At 42.1% G+C, this 27773-nt stretch overlaps 1 protein-coding gene across 1 annotated transcript; it reads left to right on the top strand.

Moving 5' to 3' along the window:
• The first annotated feature begins 1162 nt into the window (after nt 1-1162).
• skila (SKI-like proto-oncogene a) lies at nt 1163-27112 on the top strand. The gene is made up of 7 exons (XM_056743507.1): nt 1163-2436; nt 16464-16556; nt 17845-17930; nt 19294-19424; nt 20421-20662; nt 21366-21587; nt 22897-27112. The coding sequence occupies exons 1-7, from the start codon at nt 1321-1323 to the stop codon at nt 23146-23148; spliced, it is 2142 nt and encodes a 713-aa protein (XP_056599485.1). The 5' UTR covers nt 1163-1320; the 3' UTR covers nt 23149-27112.
• Nucleotides 27113-27773: the final 661 nt, after the last annotated feature.

Genomic DNA, 27773 nt, shown 5'->3' with positions numbered 1-27773 from the left:
CTATTTACAAAAAAATGGTTAAATATGAAAAATCTGATAAGATAAATACATTTGGTGATTTTAACGTTTCATTGGTCAGGTGTCAATCCATCTTGCTTGGAAGATGACTCATTATCATGTACAGTAATCGAAATATCATGTAAAACGTTATGTATAATATTTACTTTCGTTTTATTGTGGCACATGTTTTTAATAATAATGATCTGAACTGGTGATAAGGGACCTTGTCACACCGCGGGCGCTCAACGCAGCTGTGCCGGGAGATTGAGCGGAGTGAGACGGGTAGAGGCGGAGACAGAGTCGCGGTGTCCTTGCGGGGATTATCGCAGTGACAATGTGCCTCTGAGGCAAAAATAGGCTGCGTTTTGTCAGGGTCTGTTAAAAACAGATTGTCTGACGAGGAAACGAAAGGTTTGCGGTCAGGGTCAGTCGAAGTGTCAGAGCCTTGGTGAATCAAAACCATAAAATCTGTCCTTTTGTGTTCGAGGAACTTGTATTATTCATTCCAGGGAAGTTTGTTCGAGACACATTCGTGCTTCCCTTTACATTTCTGGTAGAGACACAAAAGCGCGTTTCAGGATTTTACTCGAAACCTCACTGGCACGCGCTGTTTGATTTTTTGGCATCGTTCATTTTGCCTTCATATAGGCTAGTCATGCTCGGAAATTCCGTTTCCGTCCATTTAAGGCTTTCATTCTTAAATATTTAACTTAACTATAATTGTATATATATATATATATATATATATATTCATTTTATAAGTGTTTTGCATATAGTGTAATTTTTTTCATCAACCGTGCAAATATTCTGTTGTTAAACCTAGGTGATAGGTGCTTTTCCATCTTTTCTAAACAGCCACATTGATTTCAGTTACTGTTGGTTGTTGTTTTTTGTGTTCATTTGTTAAACTGACATTATAAGTCCATTATCTCCATTAACAGTGTTGATAGGTTGGACATGTCACAGACTGTGATAGCGCACTAAACCACTGAAAAGCGGATCAATGTGACATAAAATGATCCCGGTCTTTCGTTTTTTTTATTTGACTACTATGTAAAAAAGCCTAAAACTGTTCTGTATTGTGTTACAAAACCAGCAAAAGTGGTTGATGTACAGTAAGTGATGTTATGAATTTCACAGGATTTGTTTTATTTGCAGGAAGCTGATCGGACCATTCTTTCTGTCACCATCATGCATGCAGCTGGACGCAAAAGGATTTGCAACCTTTAAAAGAGAACGGAAGACAAACCTAAGAGTGTCGCGTTTGAAGCGTAGCCAAATATTTTCCGTCCAAACGAAACCATTGGTCTGTGCACAAGGATGGCCAGTCCTCAGACAAGTCTGAAAACCCCTTTCAAAGACCTGACGTCATTCAAAGGCAACATGAAGAGACTTTACAGAGAGCGATTGGAAGACGCTCCCATTAAAAAACGAGTAATGGCAGAGATGCACTTGAAACGTCGCAGTCAGGAGAGTGCCCCCAAACCACTGAAGGTGAAGAAAGAGCGCGAGGAGCACATGAGCTCTGAAGTAGACATTGACTGCAGAGAGTTTCCCATGGTTGGCCCTTCCAAGGCTTTAGATCTCAGTGCGGGTCTCAAGCATACTCTGGCACAATTCACTCTAAGCAGCCAAAGCTCTCTGGGGGGTCCCGCAGCCTTCTCTGCGAAATCTGCTCAAGACCGCACCTCTCCTGCTGGCATGGCAGCGCTCCCATCACCCCCGGTTCTTGGAGGGGGCCCGCTCTTGGTTCCCTGCGACAGCTCCACAGAGCTTACCCATTCTCTGCTAGAGGGAGAGTCCATTTCCTGCTTTGTTGTGGGGGGTGAGAAACGTCTATGTCTACCCCAGGTACTCAACTCGGTGCTCCGAGACTTCTCTCTGCAGCAGATAAACGCCGTCTGCGATGAACTTTACGTTTACTGCTCCCGTTGTGATGGCGAGCAGTTACATATCCTCAAGGTGCTAGGCATCCTGCCCTTCAACGCACCTTCCTGCGGCCTCATTACCTTAACCGATGCCCAGAGGCTCTGCAATGCCCTGCTCCGCCCAGGAGCCATCCTCCCAGCCGACCCCAGCAACAAACTGCCAGGCCACGGCTTGCTGAAGGAGAGCGAGGCCAGTTTCCAGGTGGAGCACCATTGTCTGGGGAAGTGCCAAGGCCTGTTCGTGCCCCAGTTTTACGTGCAGCCAGACGCCCCCTGCATTCAATGTATGGAATGCCAGCTGCTCTATTCCCCGCAGAACTTTGTCATGCACTCGCACAAGTCCCCCGACAAGAGGACGTGCCACTGGGGTTTCGATTCGGCCAAGTGGCCATGCTACCTGCAGCTGGGCCGCAACCACGAGGGCACACCGGAGGAGCCCCAACTCAAACAACTGCTGGACGAGACGAAGGAGAAGTTTCACTATCAGCTCAAGAGACCTTTAGACAAAGTAAGTGTGTTTTGTCTTTCCTTCTATGTCGGTGGTTTTCAGGAAGGCCGGGGTCAAGTTTTGCTTCATGTTCGCCAGCGTGTGACCAGATGGTGATGTGTGATAGTCTGCTTTTCTAATGGAATGGCTAGGCTGCAGTTGTTTTGATAAACTAGTGCTGACCTGGTTTTATGGGGTGGTGTGGGGCAGGTGACACTTGCTCAGCGGGGAGGTGCGGAGGAAGGGAAGTCCAGTTGGTCTGGCTGAAGGGGAAGTACATTATCTACTTCTTCGGTCACAACGGGGTCATCCTTTAGGGGCAGACAGAGTAAGCACAACTTTTAAATGACACAGTCAGGAATTGCACTATGAAGTCAGATGAACTATTTGCCTTTTTTTTGAAGCACAAAATGTCATGTTCTCAACAACAAAATTGTAATTGTTTAAAAAGCCCCACCGCATCATGAACTAGAATCTATAGCCCTTCATGATAAAAAGATCTGGATTGTTTCACCCCCATTGACCATCCACGTCTCGTGACCCCCTTGACCAAGCCAGCAAAGCTTTTTTGTTGTCCTTGCTAATGTTAGACAATGATTGACCCCCTGTTGCTCCTGTCAAAGCCGGCCATTTTTTGTTGTTCAAATGCAAGTGGCAGCAGTTAATGGTTTAACGTAGCGCATGTTCCAGTTGACACGATTGCTTGTACTTGCTAGTACGGATGCGAGTGAATGTTACATTCACTCACTCAATACACTGATCTGTCTTACAGATGAAAAAAGCCCCAGGCCTCTCCTGTGTGCTTATGCAAGTGTGCCGGAAATACCGTCTGGTGTCTCGTCTAGCACCCAAACCACATTACCCCCCGCCACCCCTCCCGCACAGAGAATCAGTCTAAGACCAACCTTGAGTCTATCAGTCATACAGGCACATCTGCTTCACAGACTGACTTCACCCTGACACAAACACGCACACGGTCACACTGTAACGCTCGGCCCACTTACACTCAACATACATTAATGAAATTGATTCACACACACACACGCTAAACCCCCTCAGGGATTGTTTCAGTTGTACTGGGGCGAGGGTGAGATATCAAGCTCAGTGAGTGAAGGACACAACTTACATGTATCTATTCACTAGCGTCTTGCACTTGCCTTAACGCCTTGAATCACATCTTTCTAGGAATGTGTGTGCACTTCCTTTTATTTCACTGTAAGACTTGTCTAGATTTTTTTAATATTTTGCACCAAGGTGTAATGAAGGTTTATGTAGATTTAAATATCCAATAACTCATGCGTGAGTACTATGCTTATTCAAGCATGCAGTCTGGAGTAACCTAGCGTCAAGGAAACAGGTGGTTGTGGTATTGAGACGTCATTTTTGTTAAACAGCTTTTGAAGGAACTGTAAACAAACATGTGTGTGCGTGCATGGTAGGTCATTAGTCTATGACTCTACACAGGGCATGCTGGTAAATAGAAACGACACAGGCACGCTCATCTAGTGGTCTCCATGTGTGTACGTACAGGAAGAAGGGCAGACAGGCTCGTGGGTTTACTGGGTGAAACGTTCACGCTAAACATCTGCGATGCTAAAGTGCCAGAACAAGTGACTCAGATTTTCCACAGGGGGCCGTGTGGATGTTGGTAAAACCCAGACCCTCGGTGACAGACCTTTAGTTGAGGATACTTGGAAACGCGCAAAACCTGATAAAATGCTAACAAGACAGCCTTTTTATGCTTTTAACATGTTTTCAAATAGTACGATTTGAAACACGGTCAGTATGTGCTTGTTTGAGTTGGCAGCTCACTGGGTTTTGAGCTGTAGACAGTGCCTGTAATGTCCAAAAATGTTGTCTGGAAAGGGCCAAATAGACTGTTGAGGTAGGCGAGAATGAAAGAGAGTGGAAGAACGTACTTGGAAAGGTTTTCTGTTTGTGTATGTCTGTATTTACATGAGTTGCCTAGCACTGTATCCTGCAGTGTGTCTACATAGCACAAGTGGTTAAAGCTCATAGTTAAATACAGACAGGACCACCTGACTAGAGACCGTCTGAACTATATTTAATTCACTGTTAGAGCACTCGTTGTGAAAAAAATGACATTTTATTACAAATATTTTCTGAGTCCACACCCTAGTTTAGATTTTTCAGACATTAGGCCTGAAGGATTACATCAGAGCCATGAGCTAGCTGTTAGCACACATGACTCTTGACACATGACCTTAACTTTTGTGCACATAGCACCAGTGCTACAGAGTTTTAAAGTTGTGTAGCACAGCCCAAACAGTTGTACCACAAGTATACATTAAAACACAGGTGCAGGTCATCACATACATAGATAGAAACTGAAAAAGTTTTACAAATGGATATATTATGGCAATTTTACGTTTTTACCAAATTCGAGTTTGTATTTTCAATCCCCTACTATACCGTAGTAATACATTTGTCCATAAAAAGACTTTATACTCTATTTTTTACAACAATAGACCGCACTAAAATTCATGTAGTAAATGTATAAACTGTAGTAAACACTGTTGTATACAAGTAAATTATTTTACCATCTGGTTCAAATTAAGTTAACCTCATTAGCTAACCTCACACACGAACAAGCACAATGACAAACACACTTCACACAAACAAGCAACTCAGTCAAATGCACCTGTCAAATTGATCGGATATTGATATATATTGATAGCATATTCGAGATATATGTTGCACTATACAGCCTTGTCTTGAAATCCGCGCTGCGTCCGAAACCGCATACAGTGACAGTATGTACTGAATTTGAATAAGTACCTACCTATCGTCCATTACAACAGTACATTCTATGTAGCATGAATGGGAGCAGGATTGTCATGTGACCCCTATGCTCTTTGACCTATGTCGTATTAACCACAACCTATACTTGAGCGTTGATTAAAACATAATTTAGTCACGAAAAATTCATTTATTAGCACTTACGTTTAAAACAGATGTCCGCCTTAAAGTTTTCCGCAATGTTTATTTGATTTACTTTTGAAATCCGTTGCTCAGCTCCCGAGGCATCATGGGATAGAGAAGTGTCCATCCTATCTACACCCAAGAATCTCGGCGGAAGTAGACCCTCCGTGTATTTCTCGCTTGTTGTTTTTTGCATACTGAGGTTTCGGACATACTATTCGTGACTTTTACACATTTTCGAAGTAGGTAGTTGATTTCGGACGCAGCGATAGATTCTTCAGTTTTGTTTCACTCAGTGCCTTATTTACTCATACTACATTGATTTTATGTAGATATCTAGCTTTTGGTTGTACATTTGTCAGTTGGTGTGTTTTTGTAAGGCAGTGATAGACAGACAGCTGTGTTGGTTTGAGGCTTGGCAGGCAGACATGTCCGGCAGACAGATGGAGCCCTGTCCATCTCCTAGTGAGGCTAAGACAGCGTCTGCACTTAAGACACCAGACAGCTGCCACTCTCTTTCTGTCTCTGTCTCTTCCTCTCTTTCTTTCTTTCTTTCTTTCTTTCTTTCTTTCTTTCACTCTTTCTTTCTTTCCTTTTATAAATTGCAAGCCAGTGACTTCATGCTCCACTGGAAAGGAAGCCTCGTCTCCACTGTTCAAGCTCTCTCTCGTTTCCACACAGTTTTTCTTTCCTTCCTTTTTACACCTACCACAGAAAAGCAGTCATTTTCCTGTCTGCACTCATTTCGTTCTCTCATCCTCTAGCCCGACCACAAACCACGTCTGTGACGTGACTTCCTTTTAAGCTTCTTTCTCTTTTTTCCTCTTGACTTCCTCTTTGCCTGCTGTGACCTTCGCTTTGCTGCGCTTTCTCTATTTTGTCGCATGTCTGATCATTGTATCAAAGAACATATGGCGGTACTAAAAAATGTAACTCGGGTATTGATTTAGCATGAAGTCAACCTTAGTGTCTGTTGTTTTCCGTTCTCTCTGTCTCTTCGCTTTTTATTTCTCTTACACATTCTCTGTCCATGTCTCATCTCTGCGCTGTGATAGGTTAGAGTTGCTCAGGCTTTCACTGTGGGTTGTTAATCTTATATTCCCTCCTCTCTCTCTCCTCTTGGCACAGAGACGTGCCTGACATGGAAAGCATGGCAGTTTCGGATGGAGTTCATGACATTGTGTCATGGGAACTTAATCTTCATGTGATCTGTATTTGGTGAGAGATTGAAGGGTAATAAAAGGGCCGAGGCTCAGTTGGAGGGTGTTGAGCTCAGGGTCTGGTCCAGTGTAAACAGCAGATACTCCAGTGGATGAAGCTTAGCCTCTCAGAACAACCCAATCCGTCAGTGTTTACGTAAAGAGAGCAGACGGCAATGAGTGTGTGTTTATGTGAGAAAGAGAGAGAGTGATTGAGGAGAACTATTGATCTGACTGGAGGGGATTGATGGATGAATTTAGTCAAACAGTAACTGTGACACAATGACCTTACAAGGTGTGCTTCAAGAAGTAGACTGGGTTTTCTAAGAGAAAATGCTGTGTGTTACTACAATTTCACTGCTGTTTATTGTTTCATGTATGGATTTTAGACCAAATCGCTTTACACGGAGCTACCCGGCGCAAGAGAACAGAAATAGAACCATTGTAATGTCTTGATGCACGTCACTTCTTACATCACGTCTGGTCAGGATACGGGAGAGTTTGATTGACTGCATTGGTCAGACTTGCTTCTCTTGGTACGTAGACAGTAATTAACATCAAGACATGTAGTCAAACACCCACAGACGTAAATAAATAAAATTCTTGCCAATGCATACAGACACGTTCACTGATGACTATAAAGACACTTGCTGACAAACGCACATTTACGCAAAGGGTGAAGATAAAAACATGGACAGGTGTGCACACCCACGGACCGCTAGCGAGTATATTCCTGCTGAGAGATGGATGGGTTAATATAAAGAGACTGATAATAATGTGAAATATGAAAGAAGTGCAGAGAGATCTCCAGGAACACATTCAACGGCTGGTTCAGCTCAGGACATCAGTCTTTGTGTTCAGCGAGTTTTACTTGTTTGCTTCATGTCGAAGCATTCACCTCACAGTACCTTGATGTACTGTCTCCACTTCAGAACGGTCAACGTGCTCAGCCAGCCAAACTCGATGCCATTTTGTGTATCCCCATCCGTCCTCATAAACAAACAAATCGCTAACTAACCCCAAAGCCCCCCCAGAGAAGCACACAGTATGTGATTTGGCCAGTGCATTCTATTTATATAAAGCCCAGAGTTCCTGTTGGCTGTTAAGACAACATACTCCTCCCTGCTGGCTCAACATTCAGACGCCGTGGGTAGATCTGGGGCTCTGCTCTTTGTGCTCGCGCTGGGAATATTGTCGTACCAGCATTTCGCCTGGTCCCTGTAGATGAGCCAGCAGCCAAAACAGCCCCAGGACAGCACAGACTGTGTCGAGACGGGTCCAGTTGATCCTACCGCCACGACACTTGCGTCAAGCAGTTTAACAGGAAGCAACATGAAAGTGTTGACTTGACTGCTTAAAAGATGAATTTGTTTGTTAGCATTTAAAAAGCTGTCACATTCAAATCCCCAGTGGGTGCAGTGGTTCATGTCAGGAGACTGAATGGAGGCTTCCAGTAGCACCAGCCAGATCCACCAGTAGAGCATATGGGGCAGATAAAGAGAAACGCTCTGTATGAGGTCCCACAAACCCACTATTCATTATCAGGTTTACAGGGAAAACAACACGTATTGTTGAAAATCAAGTGCACAAGGCACTCTTTAAAGACAGTTTGACATCTGCCTGTTCTTTAAATAACTATATAAAAACCATAATGCGTTCTAATCGTTAAAGGAAAACTGCCGTAGTTTATCAAAACTGGCATTTATACCTTGTGTGGAATATTAAAGTGTTGGTTATAAATGATTTATCCGTGCAAGTCCTTGTTTCTTTTAAAAATAGATGTGCTTTTATAACCTTTAAATAACGACAATAACCCCCCCTCCAAATAACATTTCTCTTCACAACACATTTGAGGGTGAGACAATATTGTCTGTCAGTTGGCTTACAAAAATCCAATAAATTCCAGAAGGATGATATCAACTCCCACCTTACATTCCTTCTCATTGTCTCGCTTTGATATGTGTCACAAAAAACCACAATCATAACTTTAGTTTTGTGCCACATTTAAAGGTTATGTATCTAGATTTTAACAACCGCACAAGGGACTCTTTATGCCCTAACTTTTGAAGCACTCTGGCGGCTGACACAGGACAAAGATGTCGTCACACTTTCGCTTCTTTGCCGAAGAAGATAAAGTATTTACGAAGTGCACTCTGTAGAGCAGTTTGTCCAATTATGGCTACTTTAGAAACTTGCCTCTATATCGCCATCTATATCTGAGATATAAAATTGCAGGTTACTTTTTCATATTAACGCGTGTTGAAGTCAAATGACCGCAAACTAACATTTCCAGTGAAATTGTTCCTAACATATCAAATTACAAATCATAGGCCGACACTGATTTTATAATTTTAATAATTGTAACTTTTTTTGTCCTAAAAAGTCACAGTTTGCCGTGTCTGCAAACCCAGCATAGTTTGTTTAACATTGTCGTACAGGAGCCCGACGTCCTCAGCTTCAAATGGGGACACCAGCAGAGTCAGAACGTCCCTCTGCTCCAGATAAAAACGTCTAATCTTGCTGACTAGCGATTCATCTTAACGTCCCCTGATGGATAACGTTTCCATACGGAACCTTGAGAGCGCTACGATTATTTTCTCTCGCTTTGGTCGGACATCTTCCCGATGGCTTGACATGCAGGAGGCCGCAGTTGTCTGGCTTCATCAGGGAAGCTGCTAAAATGGGTCATGAAGACTCTCCCTGCAGATTCACTCGCCTGTGCTTGTAAAGCACTTTTCCGCGTGAAGCCGCTGCTTCCCCCCCGTTTCACCACGATGTCATTAGGCTGCATATTTTCCCCGTTCCCGTTTGCTAACTCCCGAGCTCATCTCCAAGGAAGATCTGCTGTTCAGCTGTATTTAATGCACAGGTACACAACATGACGCTACTGTACCTGTATTGTAAAAGTACCTTCATCTCTCTCGCTCTTTCCTTCACCCACTTGGGAGTGTATTTCCCAAATCATCAGTGATTGAGGTGCCGGCAGCCGTAGCACAACACTCCCCTCTTGTCTCTTCCCTTCATTCCCTACGGAGACTCGTTCTGCTCTCCTGGCTGTATGAAGACAGTCTGTTCCAGGCTTGCGTCAAGCTGCGGGACTCCTCCAGCCGAACAACGGCTCTGCCTGCGACTTCGCGTCTCTCTAGAGAGCGGCAGTCAGAGTTTTAGCACATTTTGATTCTCTGTTACAGCTCAAAGAAAGGACAGACAAATGAGATGTCAGGAATGAGTGTCCAGTAATTATTGATCTATACAACGGGACTCCATTGATCTCTCAGGAAGCAGTTCTGTGTCTCAGACATACATCACTCCCTGTTTGTTGTCTTGACATGTTTCGGCTCTTCAATGTGTTTGGATATAGGATATGTGTTTTAGGATGCGTCACGTAATGGAAATACATCTTGCTTCTTTAGCATCGGCGCAATATTTGTAACCCCCACAGAAAAGCATGAACATGTGGTGTCGAAGGACTTAACGCTTGCATTGCGTATAGAAAGCATTTGCTTCGCGTGGAGTATGTTTTTGGTATTTCATCAAAATATTTTGCATTGTCAGAATTTATTTATTTATTTGTCTGTGCTTCGGCAAAATTCGGTTTAAAAATAATCATGCCAATAACATGCATATAATCAAAATGGTTTATTTTGTCGAATATTCACCTGTTTGTCTGTGTGTTATGTTATTTTATGTTGAGAGTGATGGCTATTGTGTGAGCATTTCTGTGTGCTAGTAACAGGGTGGATCTCTGCTGACAGCTTCCTCTTATGGTGGATGAGTAGGACACCGCTCTCTCTCTCGCTCCCTCTCCCTCTCTCTCTCTCTCTCTCTCTCTCTCTCTCTCGCTCCCTCGCTCCCTTTTTCATTCTCCATTTCTCTATGCAAAGGCAGTCACTGTGGTCTGAAACAGGCTCTGCCATGTAAAATGCATGAGTTGCCTTGTGTCGAGTGTGTAAGAGTAAAACTGTGTGTGCGGCAGGTCTCAGTGGGTGGGCATTTTCCCTCTCTCTCTCTCTCTCTTTCCTCTCTCTCTCTGTCTCTCTGGGGCAGTTTTCAGATGGCAGTTGTGAAATTCACATGCAGTTGGGTGCGTCAAGCTGCCATGTTGTTGATTCTTGCACAGTTTAATGCACCGGCTCCTTCTTTCACTCGTACACATCAAGAAAATGTTTTGTTAGGGTGTGTGGTAAATTTTGATTAAAGATGGCAAAAGTACATATACTATAATCTTCCCTTCCTATGCATGCATTTATTGGAGGTGCGGCAGATCAGTTAGATCTGTCAAGTGCCACAGCGTAACAAATGTTTGTTTCGCTCAACGTTTTTATAGTTATTTTACAATTCGCTGGTGCTAATTATTGTGGTAATATTTATTTTCATGTAGCATCAACATTTTTGTTGTATATTTAGCTCGAGTTAATGTTGAGCTTATATCAATAATTCCGGTATATATATCGGTATATTGCATTTTTTTTTTTACAAATTGTCCAACTGTCACCGTCAGAAAGTTCAGGAAATTTCAGTAATACAAGGAAGGTGCATTGATGGTTGACTTCGTCTGGAACTTGACTTGTAAGGACAGTATTAGTCGTAAAAGACCAAAAAAAATCAAATATCCACTTCTTAAGCTTTGGATGACTAATTTTTAGTAAATGTTATGGTGAACAGTGTTTTGCCAGTACTCTCTAAAATGTTTGAAAGAAAATTAAAAGTTACATAATGTAGTTGTCCTTGTGTGGATAGAAATAAATTGGCAAAAATCATGTAAACTGTTGGGAATTAGATACAGGGATAGATTTTAATTTTTAACTGATAAAATGAACGTTTGTCGTTTTAACCAAACCGATTACAATCCTGACCTTCCCCTAATACCGATACTGGTTTTGATGCTTTTTTTGAATACTTTTGGTCTTAATGCAAAGGCCTCACAACTGCCATGCTAACACCCAGATTTTTGTGTTCTGTCTTGTGACGTCGTTCTCCTTTGACCAGCTTTCAGAGGTCCCACCGAGTGAGGAAGGTCACATCCTGCCTCTTTCTGCGTCCTACAGAGAGCAGCGTGGGTGTGCGGGGGGCGTTTTAAACGCCACTGTGTCTGATGGCTCTGGGTGAGCTTTTTGAAAGCAACCGTAGGGAGCCACAGCCAGAAAACGCACACCTCAGAAACTCCTCTCCATCAGGCCTGTTTCTGCCAATGTCTGTTTGCACCGCGTCACGAGAGGCTTATGCGTTTTGTGCTCGATGCACTTAAAGTATGCTCGATTCTAACACACACATGCACACAGATCTCCCATTCATAGACCTATTTAAAGCAGCTTGTGTCGAGGAAAGCGAACAGACAGATCTCTGTTTGACCGTGTGAAACCTGAGACATAGAGAAGCTGTTCCGTCTGTGTTTACTGCGCCCAGGCCTCTTAGCCCATCCACGGACGCCGGCACAGTATGTTGGTTTTGCGAGCGTGTGCGCCCATGTGAGTTTTGCTCTGTGTAAAGCTCTTATCAGCTTGCGTGCTGAAGACTAGACTGTGGATTTGTGCTGTCTGGAAAGGGCAGACAGGCAGGCAGACTGTGTACTATTGATGACCACGTCTAGACGGAATGTTCGTCTCCCTCGCTTTTTCAGCCCTCCCTCTCCTCCCTTAAAAAATGTGCCCCAGGCTGACAGCCAAATCCTCTCAGGAATGAACTCTGAGCCTCTGTCTGTGTGTGTTTGATCCTTTTGTGTGCGTGTATGTGTGCGTTTGATCTCTTATTTTGATATGAATGTTTGTGTTGTTTTTGTGTGGGATTGTTAACAGGTATTAAGCAGATGTAAGAGAGGACGTGGACATAAGCTTGTTAGTGAAATATTTATATTAGACAACAGGGTTTCTGTGTTGGAGTATTTTAATGTCAGGAATGCTTTCAAGAGCCGTCTACATGTGCGACTGTGAGAAGTCCAGGTCAACTTTCACTAACACAGCTCCAAAATTAGAAATACGTTGCTGTCTGATGCATAAGTCACGTACAGAACGAATGTAAATACGGTTGACACTCGTTGGTCCCATTTTTTTCTTTAAGCATAAACTAAACATCATACCCTTTGGTTTAACTACAATTTAATACATGTGATAATACCTTGAATTATTCAGCACTGATGTCCAACACACCAACAAAGTAGATGGTGGTTTTGCACCGGTTTAACATTTTGCCTAAAGTCGGAATGGTTGTTAACTCTTTCTCTCCACTTCTACATCGTGTGATTCATTGCCCAAAAAGAGAAACCTCAAAATAAACAGAATTAAAGATGAATTTAACAATAACATTTATTTTCCAAGAAACTAGTAACATTACTTTAAATTATTTTGGCTAATCCATAGTAATCATGTAGTGAAACACAGAGATTTTGACAGGCCTAGTGTGAATACTACGAAGGACTAAATAAGTTGCGCAAAGGTCATATGAAAGTTACGCCTTTGCAACGTCCTGTGGGTGCCTGTAGGTCATTGGGATTTCATTCTTCATTATCAATATAGATAATCTTACTGACATCTCACGGTCTCACGCTACTGTATATGCCTCTGGCAGTGTCTTCTCCCACACAGATACACTAGTATGATTATTTCTCTGTGTGACAAGTGCTCCAGAAGTATGATTTTGCGATATTAATTGGTTATTCAACTACTAGGTAATATATATAACATCTATAGCGTTAATTTCAGTATAACATTCACAAGGCATTTTAGTCTCTCTCTCTCTATCTTGTCCCTTATTTCCCTTTTGCCGCATCAAGCTGGCCTACATTTGCCCGCTATCCGCCCGGCTCACACGTGTCCTTTCTTTATTCCTGCAGTGGAAATGTGTGTGAATAGGAGTCGTGTGTGTGTGTCTTTACAGAGAGGGGCCCCAGCAGATGCAGCTCTGCGTTTCCAACCGAAAACTGCACGTTTGCATTGCGTTCCGCTTTATTCAAACCTTCTGCCAGGACTGCAACAGATGGACACACATTCACTCGCATGTGCCACCTTTCACACGGATTGTGCCAAACCGTGTGTGTGTTTGTGCCAATCTTGAGTCCGCACACACTCTCGGCATCACGGGCACGAGAGCTTTTATACAAGCAAGTTCACATAAAATACACAATTGCGTGTAAAATCGTATAGATAAGATTTATCATCTTGTAATTCCCAGCTAACACTATAGAGCTTAACCGGGAACTGTGCGTGTTCCGGCTCGCTCTCGCCAACATGTATGTCCTGTACCTTGACGATTTTTTCCTCTCGTAGCCGTTGTTTTCGTCAGGGGATCTCCATAGTTAGTAATATAGCGATGCGGTCAGGTGCGTACATGCGTTCTGCACGGATGTTCCTTGTCAGAGCAAAAGCAGAATTTGTGTTTGTGTGCCAGTGACCTCATTGCGCATGTGATTTGGGAGGGTTTCAAATATTTGTAGATCTAGGGCGATTTCTGTTTGGGTGTTTGCGTCTGAATGAGGTTAGGTTGGAAAACTAACGTGCACGTACAGGGCAACACAGAGGCGCCATGGGTGAAGATTGTAATGTGTGGGACACTGTGGACCCTGACGCTGGGGGGCGAGGAGTGTGTGTGGATGGATTAGAAGCGGCATGAATGAGCCGCAGGAATGCTAACTTCCCCCGGCCGCCTCTCTGTCTCATACACTTTTTCGCAGAGTTTTGCATATCACATATGCTTGTGACAAGCGGGCTTTGTGTCCACAGAGTATTTGTGTGTAAGTGTTTTGAATGCAAATTGTGTCCGGAGGGTTTGTGTTAGTCACATTTGTTAATAGTGCTGTAGTATGTAGTGTTACTGTAGATGTGTGTGGCTTTAATAAAACACTCATTAAAAAGAGATTAGAGACGACTGAGGTGTCGCTTCCCTGGGAGAGAGAGAGAGAACTCATAACTACCTGATCCACAGGATTTGGCAACTTCAGCGAATGAAATAAGAAATACACGTCTCGGGAAAACTCACGCTGTTATTTACAAACAGTGTAGAATAAGCAGACACGTGTGTTTACCGTACAACGGCAGGCAGTTTCTTACTACAAAGATGTAAAAGACTTTGTTTATACAGCCGTGGAAAAATATTAATTCTGAAATTACTATTTATAGGTACTGTATGTGTTCAGGTGAAATGATGATTTGTTGTTTCATTCTATGAACTAATAAAAATATTTCTACCAACAAAAAAAATTATGTTTCTATTAGCAGATAGTGAAAACTGGAGAAACAGGTCGAAATATGATGCTCTCAAAAACTGCAAAGAAAACAAGTTCATATTCACTTTTAAGCAATACAACAGTAATAATTACACACGTATTTAGAAAAAGGTTAAAAAATAAATAAAGATTTTATCACAATTTCCATGCGTTTTATCATGATGTCCGTCATTCACATTGCTGTTGGATGACTTTGTCACTCCTGAGGTTTAATTTCAAGACTGGAATGGCCACAAAACATCAAGAAATACCGACTAAATGAAAATTTGGAAGGGTCTCTTCAATTTTTCCTTGCCTGTATGGTTCATATAAAACATCTTCCGGTATATTTGCTGGATTTATGTTTTATTTGTGTGTGAAAGCCAGAGATTGTCCTTGAGGAGAACAGAGCTGTAATTCTCTCCGAGCCATCACAATCACTACAGGCCAGCTAGATAAATCCTCTTCTTTTACTTTCGTGTTGATATAAGACAGGAAGCTGTAATATGAAGCCGCTTGTCTGTTCTTCACTGGTGAAGAAGATGATGTATAGAATAGCATACTATGTAAATGTATACTGTGTTGTGCATAATATGCACATTCTCTCCGTGTGTGGAATTCTTGCATGACCTACTCATGTAAATGTGCAGTATAATGCAGACTAACCACTGAACACTGTATCCCACAAGGCAGTGCGCTCAACTTTGGTAACCAATAAACTAGAAGCTATCTGCAGCGTTTATTTTTTACATTCATTTTGTTACCTTGATGTAAACGTGTTTCTCCCTCACATAAGATGCAACCAAACAAACAACATGTCAGCGGAGCATGTAGGCGGAGCTTTCTTCTCAATTTGTGTGATTTATCGTATATAACATCCGCGATCCATTTTTCAGCTTCCATTTAATATTCACGATGAACAGTGTTGAGTGAGAGCTCCGCGTTTCTAAAATGAAATCCACTGTCGGTTGTCAAGTATCACAGCGTCGTGTCTGGTTAAGACACGGCGATAGACTTTAAAAGAGAAAAGGCGATAGATCTGAGAGGGTGATAGCCGGCGAGAGACTGCTGGCTGGGTCATGAAATGTGGAAGAGACGGTTAGACGTGAGTGTGTGTGCTTGTCAAGGTTAGACGGGCTCACCACTGCAGTGTGCTCATTGTTCCTGCCCCCTCTCTCACACTGCAGTCCTCCCTCCAGAAAAACGCCCGTATCTCCCCCACACACACTTTCTTATGTTTATCACCGGGTTGCAATGTCGCCCTACCACCGCACAGCTAGCTTTAATGTCGCGAGACGACATCGCTATTTATTCTTCCGCCTACAGGAAACGGGAGAGCTCATAGTCTGGAGGAAGAAGTAGTAATTTACCCCAGTCTTCCTCTGGCAGCCACCCAACCGCTGCTGTCCCTGTCTGATTATAGCACGGGACGGGTGATGTTATTTCTACTCTGCTCGGCTTGGCCTCGAAAAAGGGTTCGTTCATAATAGTGTGTGTGATGTTGGATAAGTGTGAGGTCTCATCCCTCTGTGTCGGCTATATTCGGCTTTGTCTGATCAGCGCCGAGCTTGCCCTGGATTCACTGTACGCGACTTCTGCACACGTATTTACTTTTGTTAAACATGTCGAGAAGAGGTAGTGATGTGACAGGTTTCTTTAGTTATCAAATTCATTTGATTGACACTAATAATGTTTTGTGTGTCTTGCAGAAGGTTGTGGATGACAACAGTCATGGCCGGAAGTCCAACCCTGCCCCCAGCCCCCCCAACTGCAAGCTGTCTGACAGCGCCCTGGAGAAAAAGGTACTTCAAGGATTCTACCCTGCATTACACCGAAAAACCTTTATGGACAGTCGGTCCACTTAGCACCTCCCATGGAAAGCTATTTTCTGTGTAGTGCCAGCACAGCTCCTATCTCGACCTTCACATTACAACCCCCGAAACATATAGAACAGAGAATAGTTACGCATGCACCAGGCTTCGGAAAAACACCTTCAAGTATGTCTGACATTGATCACGTGCAGCTGCTCGACTAAAATATCACGGTTTTGGGTGCGATTATAATAACATTTACATTACATTTAGTCATTTGGCAGACGCTTTTATCCAAAGCGACTTACAGTGCACTTATTACAGGGACAATCCCCCTGGAGCAACATGGAGTAAAGTGTCTTGCTCAAGGACACACTGGTGGTGGCTGCTGGGATCGAACCAGCAACCTTTGATTTACCAGTTCAGTGGTTTAACCCACTAGACCACCATCTCACATCTCTAATAAATGATGTCAGATCACGAGAGTAACCGTTAAGGCCACGAATGTCGGTTTTTTACACACGTGTTTGTTGTTGTTGACAGTACTTTCAACTTTTTTGTGATTAAATGATTTATAATTGCACAATATATAGTCTCAGCCCTAGTTCCAAGAAAATATTTTTATCTGACCACGTTCATTCCCTGGGAGATAAAACCATGACACATGGAAAGTGTGGTGACATTTAGAGGTTAGTCAGCAGTGACCCAGCATCATAGACGTACACAAGGGACGTACAGTACTTGGTGATAAAATCAGACACCCTTCTCTTAATGAAATCCAATCACAAGTGGTCATGTGAGATGCATATAGCAAAACTCTGTCTCACCGTATCACTCATGACAGAAGACAAATGTTAACGGCAGACGTTAACAAGGCCAGCAAGGCTCAATCCCACAGACAGAAACCCCTCTCTAAACACACACATACTCTATTCTTCATTAATGTCTCTTTAGTGCTCCACCTGTCATCGTCTGCGCCGCCGCTGCTAATGGATGTGCTCTTTTCATGACGCGGGACATTACAGCAGGATGTTTGTGCTACTCTCTCAGACTTCCTAACCCAGTTCGTCTCCGTGTGTTTGTACGTTTGGGTGTAATTCTCACTGTGTGGCTGGTTCCCGCAAACATGCTTGATAATCTGTGTGTAATGAAACCGTCAACGTGTTTTATTCCAGCACAAATATGTGAAGGCGTGTATTTCCATGCAGTTCAAACAGTCCATTTCGTATTGAAATGCTTTATTAATATTTATACTGTATGTGCTTGTGTGTGTACGCAGGGTAACTCCCAATCTTCACTAGTGTTGAATCGACTGTTTCCTGATATCAAAGAGGAACCAGGACATGAACCCATCGTCCACCCGAGGTGAGGAGCAAAATCTTGTTGGCCTGTATTGAATGACAGAAGACATGCGTAGGATGGAAATTCGAGTTATCACTCAGAATAATGGGCTATCTGCCAATACAGATTGTGAAGGTTTAAGGAAGATTTCTTCACTTTCTGAATGTTATTCATTCATATAGTGACTATTAAAGGGACAGTTCACTCAAAAATAAAACTTCTGTCATAACTAACTCACCCTCAAGTTGTTCCAAACCTGTATACATTTCAAAGAAATACATTTTGAAGAATGATAGCAACTGAGATTTCTGAGGTTGTCAAAAAGTAGTAGTCGAAGGTGCCTCAGAACTGTTTGTTTTCCTAAATTCTTCTCAAAATATCTTCTGTTGGTGCTTAACAGAACCAAAAAAATACAATATTTTATCCTACTATGGGAGTCAATGGTGCCCTAGTAATCTCACATAGGTACATTTTTCCAAATATCTTTCTATGTGTTCATCAGAAAAAAGTATATGTATACAGATTTGAACAACTTCAGGAGTAATTCATGACAGAAATGAAGGTTAAATGAATGTTTCTTCGTTTGCTGAATGTTATTCATTCATATAGTGACTATTAAAGGGACAGTTCACCCAAAAATAAAACTTCTGTCATCATCTACTCCAAACCTGGATACATTTCTTTGTTCCAATGAACGCAAAGAAATACATTTTGAAGAAGATTCTGGGGTAGTCAGAAAATAGTAGTCAAAGGTACCTTTGTTTTCCTAAATATCTTCTTTTGTGTTTAACAGAACTAAAAAAAATACTATATATATTTTTCCTACTATGGTAGTCAACCAGTAATCTCAGTCACAAACATTTTCCAAAATATCTTTCTTTGTGTTCATAAGAAAAAAGAAATGTATACAGATTTGGAACAACTTGAGGAGTTATTCATGACATCATTTTCATTTTTGGGTGGACTGTCCCTTTAATCCCTTTGATTGACAGGATAACTCTGCCCTGATCATTGGCTGTTTTTTGACCGAGAATGTAAAAAATTGCTTTTACCGTCTGATACCGATTATTGGCCGATAAATCGGTGCATCTCTATTGAAAATAAAACAGCCCCTAGATTTATCAATTATAAAACTATTCAAGATGCTCTTATTGTAAATTCTATTGGTTGACCAGAAGTTAATGGATCAAAAGAAGAAATCGACCTGCATCATCACAACTGAACTAGATGCTAGTTTGTTTAATAGCTAATGGTTGCAGTTAGCATTCATGTTATGTACGTGTGTAAAGATCTCTTACAGTAGCGATTCTTGTTACTGCTGGATTTTTCTTGTGTTGTATGTGTGCAGCTGTAACGCTTATCTTTTGTATATGTGTCACGTTTGCAGTTATTACCTTTACACATACGATAAGATGGTGGCCCCGAACGTGTCCCTGCGGAAGGAGGAGGAGGTGAGCCATGAGATGCTGGGTGCCCTTCTTAAACAACACTACGGCCGGAAAACTCTCACCCAAGACGGTCAGTACGCACACCTATAAACAAATCAATTCTTTTGCAAGCTCGAAGCCGTAAATAAATGCACGCGACACGCATGTATTCACACACACACTGCAGCACAGTCTGGCAGGTCACAGTTTCAGGGTCGTGTGTGTGTTTGATTCAGAAAGGATGAAGGGCAGCGGAGAACGTCTCGCTTCTGATTAATACAACTCACATTTTATAGTTGCCAGGAAAGAGACAGCATGAAAAGAGGCCGCTGTCCCTGCATGTCAGATCACTGTAGAGTGGAGTACGGGGGGGAAGGGTCTTTAGTTTTCACCGCAGCACAGCCCCCCCATGCCTCTCTCTCTCACTCTTTCTGTGTCGTACTCTTCCCTTTGTACACTTTCTTCATCTGCTCTCTATCCCCTCTGGCCCCCCGCTTCATCTCTCTCTCCTTTTTGGTCTTTCTCTGCTTTCTGATTTGCTCCCTTCATTCTCGTGTTCTTTCATGTGTCCATTTTCAGTCCCGTCTCTCCATGAGATTCTTCATCTCCTCCTTTTCCATGTACTTGCTTTTCCATGTCCATCTTCTCTCTCTCTCTCTCTCTCTGACTCATTCGGGGTGTGTGTGAGCGTGACAGACAGGTCTTAGTCACATTAGCAGCTAGCAGCAGAGCGTTATTCTGCTCTGCAGTGCCAGACCTGCAGTCTGCCTCTCCTACATTTAAATAAGTCTCTCTCTCTCTCTCTCTCTCTCTCTCTCTCTCTCTCTCTCTCCCTCTGTCCCTCTGGACTTCCATATCGCTCAGTTTGTGCCCAGGCGACGTGATTCATATGTAACTTGGGTGTGGGTGTATAGGAAAGCTCATTTGCGTTCGCTGTTTCATGCCTCGCGTTCCGATGTAATACTTCAGCACTTTTCCAACACACTGTCACCAACAGACAATAAGTCACACAGGCCTTTCAGCACACGACAAAGACGAGGTGTGTGATCTTATGGAGGCGTCAACTCTGTTCCTCTTTCTCCCTCAGATCTTCCCGCATCTCCTTCCTCCACCACAGAGGAGGCCAAATCCCAATCGCGCGAGCGCCGGCAGCCTCCTCCGCCGGTCGCCATGGAGACAAGCCCGGGCAAGCAGCACGCCCCCGCGGCGGGCGGAGACGGCGACGCTGAGGACGACAAGGACAGGATCATGTTGGAGATCGTGCAGATGTACCGGCGACAGCAAGAGAAGCTCAACTCCACCCTTCAGAAACAGCTGCAGCTGGAGATGGTGAGAATCGTCAAAGCACTCTTAGAAGTCCTAGCTAATATTTTTTAAGGAAGCTTTTTAACTGAGATGGAACATCACGACTGGTGTGAAGTTCTATAGATGGACTCGCATGCCATGCCTAACGAAAAGCACACGAGGGACGTGACCTTTGTGGTTGACAATGACTTTGCGTGATAAGCATCATAATGGTACAATACTGCAGACCATCCCTGACAGCCGCCTCATTTTCATTTGTGTAAAACGAGCTGTTTACCAAAGTACATAAGCACGCATTTTACATGGCACACGCATTTTGATTTATTAGTTTTCAATACTTTACATACATTGTATAAGTTCATATTTGTATGTATATTGACCACAAATGGTTCTTAAATACTTCTGACAAGACCAAGTCCCGTTCATCATTGTCCCGTGTATCACATTTTTACCAAATTGACAAGTTTTAGAATGTAGCCTACTGTAGATGGTGGTGGGTTGCCTATGATGTCTAAAAATGTTCCTCTAAAACGTCAGCTCAGTAGAGTTGGGAGCAAAGCCAGAGCGATGCATCTTGTGGAGAGAAAGACAGAGATGGTTCTGTCGAGAGGGAAGGTGAAGGCCAGAGCAGAATGAAATATGTTAACAGTTGAAGTTTATCACCTCCCACCACAATCACGCAGCCTTCACGGGGCATATTGTTTGACGCATGTCTGCGTTTGCGTAGGAGCTGGAGGCAGTGCGCGGGGGCGAGGCGGCCAGGCTGAGGGAGTTGTCTGCGGAGCAGCTGGAGCTGCAGAGCGAGCTGGAGGCGGTGCACACTGAGCATGCTCAGAGACTGGGGGAGGTGCGGCAGGAGCAGAGACAGCTGGAGCACCGACTGGAGCAGCTCAGACATCAGAGCTGCGCCTGCCAGCCTAAAGTACAGGAGGCGCAGTACAACGCGCAGGTGAATGCGGGATCAGAGGCCTCTGTGCATGCCTGGGAATAACTGTAATGCAGCGACACAATGTGAATTATTCCTGCACTAATGCATCAGAGCTGCACGTATCAGCACGCCGTATCTGTGTGTGGGAGTGATTGTGTAGCAGAAGAGACACACACACACACACTGGCAGTGACCGGCTGATTTGCACACTGCCTCTGATGTGTGAATATTAACTGCTTATTGTCTCTTAATGCAGCGCTTCTCAAAGGTCTCATGTTCGATCGAATATAAGTAGAATCTAGCATGTTGGCGGTTTATTCCTGACAGTACAGGGAATATGATTGTATATTACAGTTGTCACAATATTCGATTTTCGCCACATTATTATTGTAGCCAAAAGAATTCATGATAACCGTATTATTGCAATATGTATTGAAAAAATGCTACGGTCAAATTTATCTTTAATTGGAGCAAAAGAGAAAAAAACGCAGTAAACAAAATGAGAGTTATTGTAGTATTTGTAGTTTTATTTATATTTTGAATTCGTCTTTAATTTATTTCTCAGATATTGTTTTTATATTATTTTCAGTTCAATTATGTTGCGCTTTTGACATTTTAATATTTATATTTGTTGGTTAAATTTAATATATTGGCTTAATAAATTGTTCTTACAGCGTTAGTCTAAGTTTAACTTTTTTAACTTTCTGTGTTTTGGTACGTTACCATTGTTGAGAACCACTGATTTGGGTACATTTACACAACAAAGCTGGTTTGAAAATGTTTTGCAGTTTGAAAAGGCATCGCCTACAGTGCAGATGACAACATCTATACAAATCCACGAAAGTGAATAAAACGCTATATTATGCATTCCAGGCCAGTAGTTGGAGACATCACATTGCAAAGAAACACTACAGGTCATCGTAGTGATGCAAAAATCCATTGCTTGAGCATTTTCACACATTAGTGTTTTTAGTTCACAAAAAGACGATAATAGTATCGTTTCTTAGAAACCGCTTTGAATCCCATTTTTTAAGTTTGCAGTTTTAGGTGCCAAAAACCGTTCTTGTGTAACGAACACCCAAAACGCACACAGTAAAAAGCAAAACATTTATTATATAAATTGACTGCCCAAAACACAAAAGTTTTTCCATTCTTTTTGTATCTGTGGCCCCCACCAATTAGGGGGCCCTTTTGAGGCAGGGCCAATAGTGCATGTAACATGATTATTGTGCCAAAAAAGGGTTTTGAAATGTGTTCGCAATGTACAGAGAAAACAGACACATGGTCATCGTAGTCACTTGCTAACTCCTTTCTCTCTTTCTTCATGCAGTTATGCGAGCTGCGCTGTCGTCTTGAGTGTGCTGAGGCGGAGCGAGAGGAGCTGCAGGACGAGCTGCACAGAGAGCGAGAGGCCAGAGAGAAGTTGGAGCTCATGATCTCACAACTTCAACAGCAGATGGCTCAGTCTGGCACCAAAGGGAGCCACTCCAGCAACAGTCCCGCCCAGCCTCCCACCCCCTCCGCCAGCCCCCAATCCCAATATTCCCCCACCTCACCGGCCCTGGAGGCAACCTCTGGCTAAACTCTTCCAACGGCCCCCTTTGCTTACCCCCCACTCTCGCACGGCTGTACCCCGGGAACCCGCTCGTCCACTCCCCGCAGAGTACAAGACAATGGCAAAACAAACCCTCTGCAGGATCGAGCCACTCTCCCCATAACCGTGCCCCCTCGTGTCCCCCGCCACAAAAAGACTTGACGTTCGTCTTTATTTAAAACAACTTTTGTCTGACCCAAGACCAGTGATTAAGCATTTGTTTGGATGTTTGTGTTTATTTATAATCGTGCCAGAGAGGCTGATCGGACAAAGTGGCGCTGGTTCTTTTCAAGACTCTGTGCCGCCTGTGGTGTTGCTGAGCGCTTTACCCGTCCCAACTCTTTGTGCGTGGAACAGGAAACTGGCACTCACTCGAATACTACCTGTCACCCGGAGCCACAGGACGCCAAACATTAAGAGGCCAAATGACTGCGCGAGCAGCGGCACGACACCACCCAGATGTTTACCTTTTTTGTGTTTGCTGCAAAATCTGTTGAGCCATACATATGCATCTGTGGAATGTTTAAAGGAAAGGGGTTCACGAGCCCCGTGGTTTAAGATCACAGTTTGTCTTGAGTCTGATTATGCGTTTCCTGTCTGTACGGCTGACCCTTGTGCAGGCTGACATTCCTGTGCGGTGCAGTAAGTAAAGATTCACGATCGCCCTCTGCTGGTGACCAGAAAGAACACTCAGCCACGTTTAACCACAGCGAATATCTGTAGTTGAATGAAGGGATTTTTCTCCTTGTCTCTTACAATCACACAACACACTTTTGTGTTATTTTTTCTTCAAAGATTAATTAGTCGTCCCCCATAATGCATTGTTAAAGCAAATTTCTGCAATTGTCCTTAAAGGGACACTGCAACCAAAAAGTGAAAAATCTGCCATCATTTATTCGCCCTTGGGTTGTTCAAAACCTGTGTAAATGTATTTTATTCCGGCTTAACACGAAGGAAGATATTTTAATGAATGTCAGTATCCAAACACATCTCATCCCCCATTTACTGCCATTGTAAGGGGAAAAATGCTATGGGAGTCAATGTGGACGAGATCGGTTTGGCCATTTTTCCAAATATCTTTCTCTGTGTTCAGCAGAACAAACACATTTTTACAGGTTTGGAACCTGAAGGTGAGTAAATGATTACAGAATTTTCATTTTTGGGTGAACTGTCCCTTTAAATGGTCTCAAACGCTGCATTACAGGTAAAACGAACCAGCTGTCACGTGTTTGGTGTTTTGCCTGTTTTTTTCATCCCTCTGTGTCATTATCTTGTATGACTGAACAAACAGGTTTGGCAGAGAGAAGGAAAACACAGGGGGAGAAATGTTAAGGGACTGATGTTGTCATGTTAGCTCGCAGTCGCCGTGGGATGAGGGACAGGCTTTGTCTCGGCAGAATGGGGCAGCTTATGCCCAGGGGCCGCTTGTGGTTCCATGCCCACCCGTACATCGGCCATGCGTATGTCCCCATCCAACAGAAAGCACACATAAATGCATAGGGAGAGAGTGACAGGAAGTTAACTATTTAGTTTTCGTTGAGTGAGTGTGTGAAAATAGTGGACAGATATATTGCCGTTAATCAAAAATCTTCTTTTGAGTTGCATATAAAGCTTACAGAAAACATTCCACTGTGCACAACTCATTGAATTCAATAGCAGCCGAGCCACAGCTGTGTAACTTGTACAGTGAAAACCTCACAGAGAGAGAGAGAGAGAGAGAGAGAGATGTAAGATGCCCGACTGATGTGAATACATCCAGCCATGAAGAATAAAAAACAAAAGCAAAGCTGTCCCGAATCAAGGACTGTACTGTAAATGAGTGCTCTGTTATTGTTAAAACCTTATTCAGAAATAATTTAATGTAACTAATAAAGATTTATATACACTTTGTACATACAGTAGTCATTAATATATTAACGAAATTCTTATAAAAAATATTCGTTTTCTAAACAAGTTTTGAAAAGCTGGGTGCGTCCGAGCTCTATCGTTTCCTTTTTTTCTAAAATATATATATGATATAGTGTAAGGTGGTATGGGATGCATGGTGCCACTCATCGGAGAAGCGGAAAAGTCAAGCATGCTGTTCAGTGTCTCTGGAGCCCCTGACTTGATATTTTGGTGACGTTAGGATTTCCCCTCCCCATGATTTCGATATGATATAACAAGGATTCTTGCAAAGAAGAAGTGAAAAGATGCATGTATTGTGAGCTCTATGGTTATGCTGAATGACAGATGATTATTGCAGAAATGTTTTTTGTATTTCACACACACAAGCTTTTAAACAGATATTTCTTAATGTTAAATGGGAAAAGTGGTCTTTGTGTAAAGCGGCACAAGACGTGCTGGATAGCAGAATGCCTGAGACTTTTGATATGAGAGAGACCGCGTGCATCATAAGCAAGAGTGATTTTATATAAAGCTCGGGTTTTATGTGCTGACCTTTTGTTTCCCTCTTGAAAGGTTAAGAGATTGTAGCATCTGTTTTGCCACTGTAATGAACGGCATTACTACAGTGTGTCAACTACAATGTATGTACAATCAGTATTAGGTTTGTTTTTTTCACCACAGTTACCTCTGTAGCAGCCGTTTCAATGCTGTTTTTGATAGTTTGGGGTGTTAAATGTGTTTTTGAAGCTTTCTAGAGCAAACCTTTTCATTTTTGAGAACTCTATGAAACGCGTCATTTGCATTTTGTACACAAGGGGGCGCTGTATGTCTTCTATGTAGAATGATATGTTTATTTGAATTATGAGCAATTGTGGGCATAGAAATCCAGTACTACTTAGACTCTTAAACGCTTTTGCAGTGTTAAGCAACTGAATACACGTAACATTGTACATATTAAAAGAAAATATGTATCTATAGGCCTAGTATGATATCTTAAGCAACAATGTACCTTCACAAAACAATCTCATAGTTTTGTATTATAGAGAAAAAAATATGTCCCACATTTACAAGGGATGATAAATACTGTGGCTCCCTCGAGCTGTTTCTGTAAAGGGAAGAATTCAAAAATTACGAACGTTTTTATAATGGTTGTATGACTACCTACCAGCACAGCATGTGTCCCATCATCTTTGATCCCACAATATTTGATCACACCTTTTATAAAGTTGAACGAAGACATTGCTATACTAAAACCAGATGCTTCTTTTTTATAACACACTCACGTCAACACTGTAATAAAAATTATGACTTTTTGTAAAACGGCCATGTTGCAATTCTGAAAGATGATATGCAGTGTTTGTGTGTCACGACTTCTATTTGCCAATCTTAAAGTGTGATGAGAGTTTTTTTCTCTTGCATGAAAACGAGACGCTGATCTCCTACCTCATGTTGTGATATAAGATGTTTTCTAAAGCAGATGACACATCTCAAATGGTTTATCACGATCGATATTTACTATAGTTAAATACATGTACATGCTTTTAGCTAATACCTCAGTTGTATACAGTGTTTTTGTTGATTTCCCCGATTTCAGACATTGTAAATATATATTGTATAGACAATGAACTTGGATTCAATTCAAGTAAAGCTCTGTAGTGTCAAACCTGTGTCGTTGTGCTTTCTGCATTTTATGCACATTTTGTCGGGTGGGTTTCATTGATACAAAACTAAAGAAAAATTACAAAAATCAAACAACAGTATCTATAGAAGGGCATTGCAGCAAAAACATAAAAACAATATGTGGCCCGAAATTTAACTTCCGCAAAGATAAAATAACTTTAGGAGTTTTGATTTAATTAATATACTATTAAATATTTATATAAACGAATATAAATTCAATAAAAAATACATGACTGTATTAAAAACTACCACAGACTTCCACAGGCAATAGAAATGACAAATTAGAAATGAACAACTGCACTTTTATTATTTCTCAAATTCTGCAGATTTTATGTCAAATAACAAAACTAAACTGTAATTTTAAACAAATTCCAAATAAAATAAAAAATAAATAATACAAAAGTCTCTTTAAAAATATAGAAACTAAGACTTTGTGCTTTTCTTGCACATTTTTACATTTAAGAAATATCAGGATATCCACGTTTTCAAAGCTGACAGTAAACACAGCGGCCCCTGCTGTTCAACATGTGTATTGCGATTCAAATAAGCGTTCAGCCGCTTTGAATCAACAGGTATAATTTGTGACCCTGGACAACAAAACCAGTCCTAAGGGTCAATTTTTCGAAAGCTGAATAAATAAGCTTTCTATTGATGTATGAGTTGTTAGAATAGGACAGTGTGTGGCTGAGAAACAGCCGTTTAAAACTCTGGTATCTGAGAGTGCAAAAAAATGAAAATATTGAGAAAATCACCTTTGAAGTTGTTAATCAGGGGCACTGTATCAGGCCATCCACTCACAAAAATAAAGTTTTTATATATTTAAGGTAGGAAATTTACAAAATTTCTTCATGGAACATGATCTTTACTTCATATCCTAATGATTTTTTGGTATTAAATAAAAATCTATAATTTTGACCCATACAATGTATTTTTATCTTTTACTTTAAATGTTCCCGTGCTACTTAAGACTGGTTTTGTGATCCAGGGTCACATATAATCAAATTTTCAATCCCTATTACTTATGCATAAAAACGCATTTAAAACAA

This window comes from Triplophysa dalaica, chromosome 3 (genome assembly GCF_015846415.1).
Source record: "Triplophysa dalaica isolate WHDGS20190420 chromosome 3, ASM1584641v1, whole genome shotgun sequence".
In the NCBI taxonomy this organism is placed as follows: Eukaryota; Metazoa; Chordata; class Actinopteri; order Cypriniformes; family Nemacheilidae; genus Triplophysa; species Triplophysa dalaica.
The sequence above is the reverse complement of the archived record's forward strand: the minus strand, read 5'-3'. Positions and strand labels throughout refer to the sequence as shown.

Coding starts and splice junctions, on each gene's coding strand:
- skila (XM_056743507.1), top strand. CDS start 1,321: ATGGCCAGTCCTCAGACAAGTCTGAAAACCCCTTTCAAAGACCTGACG. Junction 16,557..17,844: donor ACAGCGCCCTGGAGAAAAAG/GTACTTCAAGGA, acceptor GTGTGTACGCAG/GGTAACTCCCAATCTTCACT. Junction 21,588..22,896: donor AGGCGCAGTACAACGCGCAG/GTGAATGCGGGA, acceptor TTCTTCATGCAG/TTATGCGAGCTGCGCTGTCG.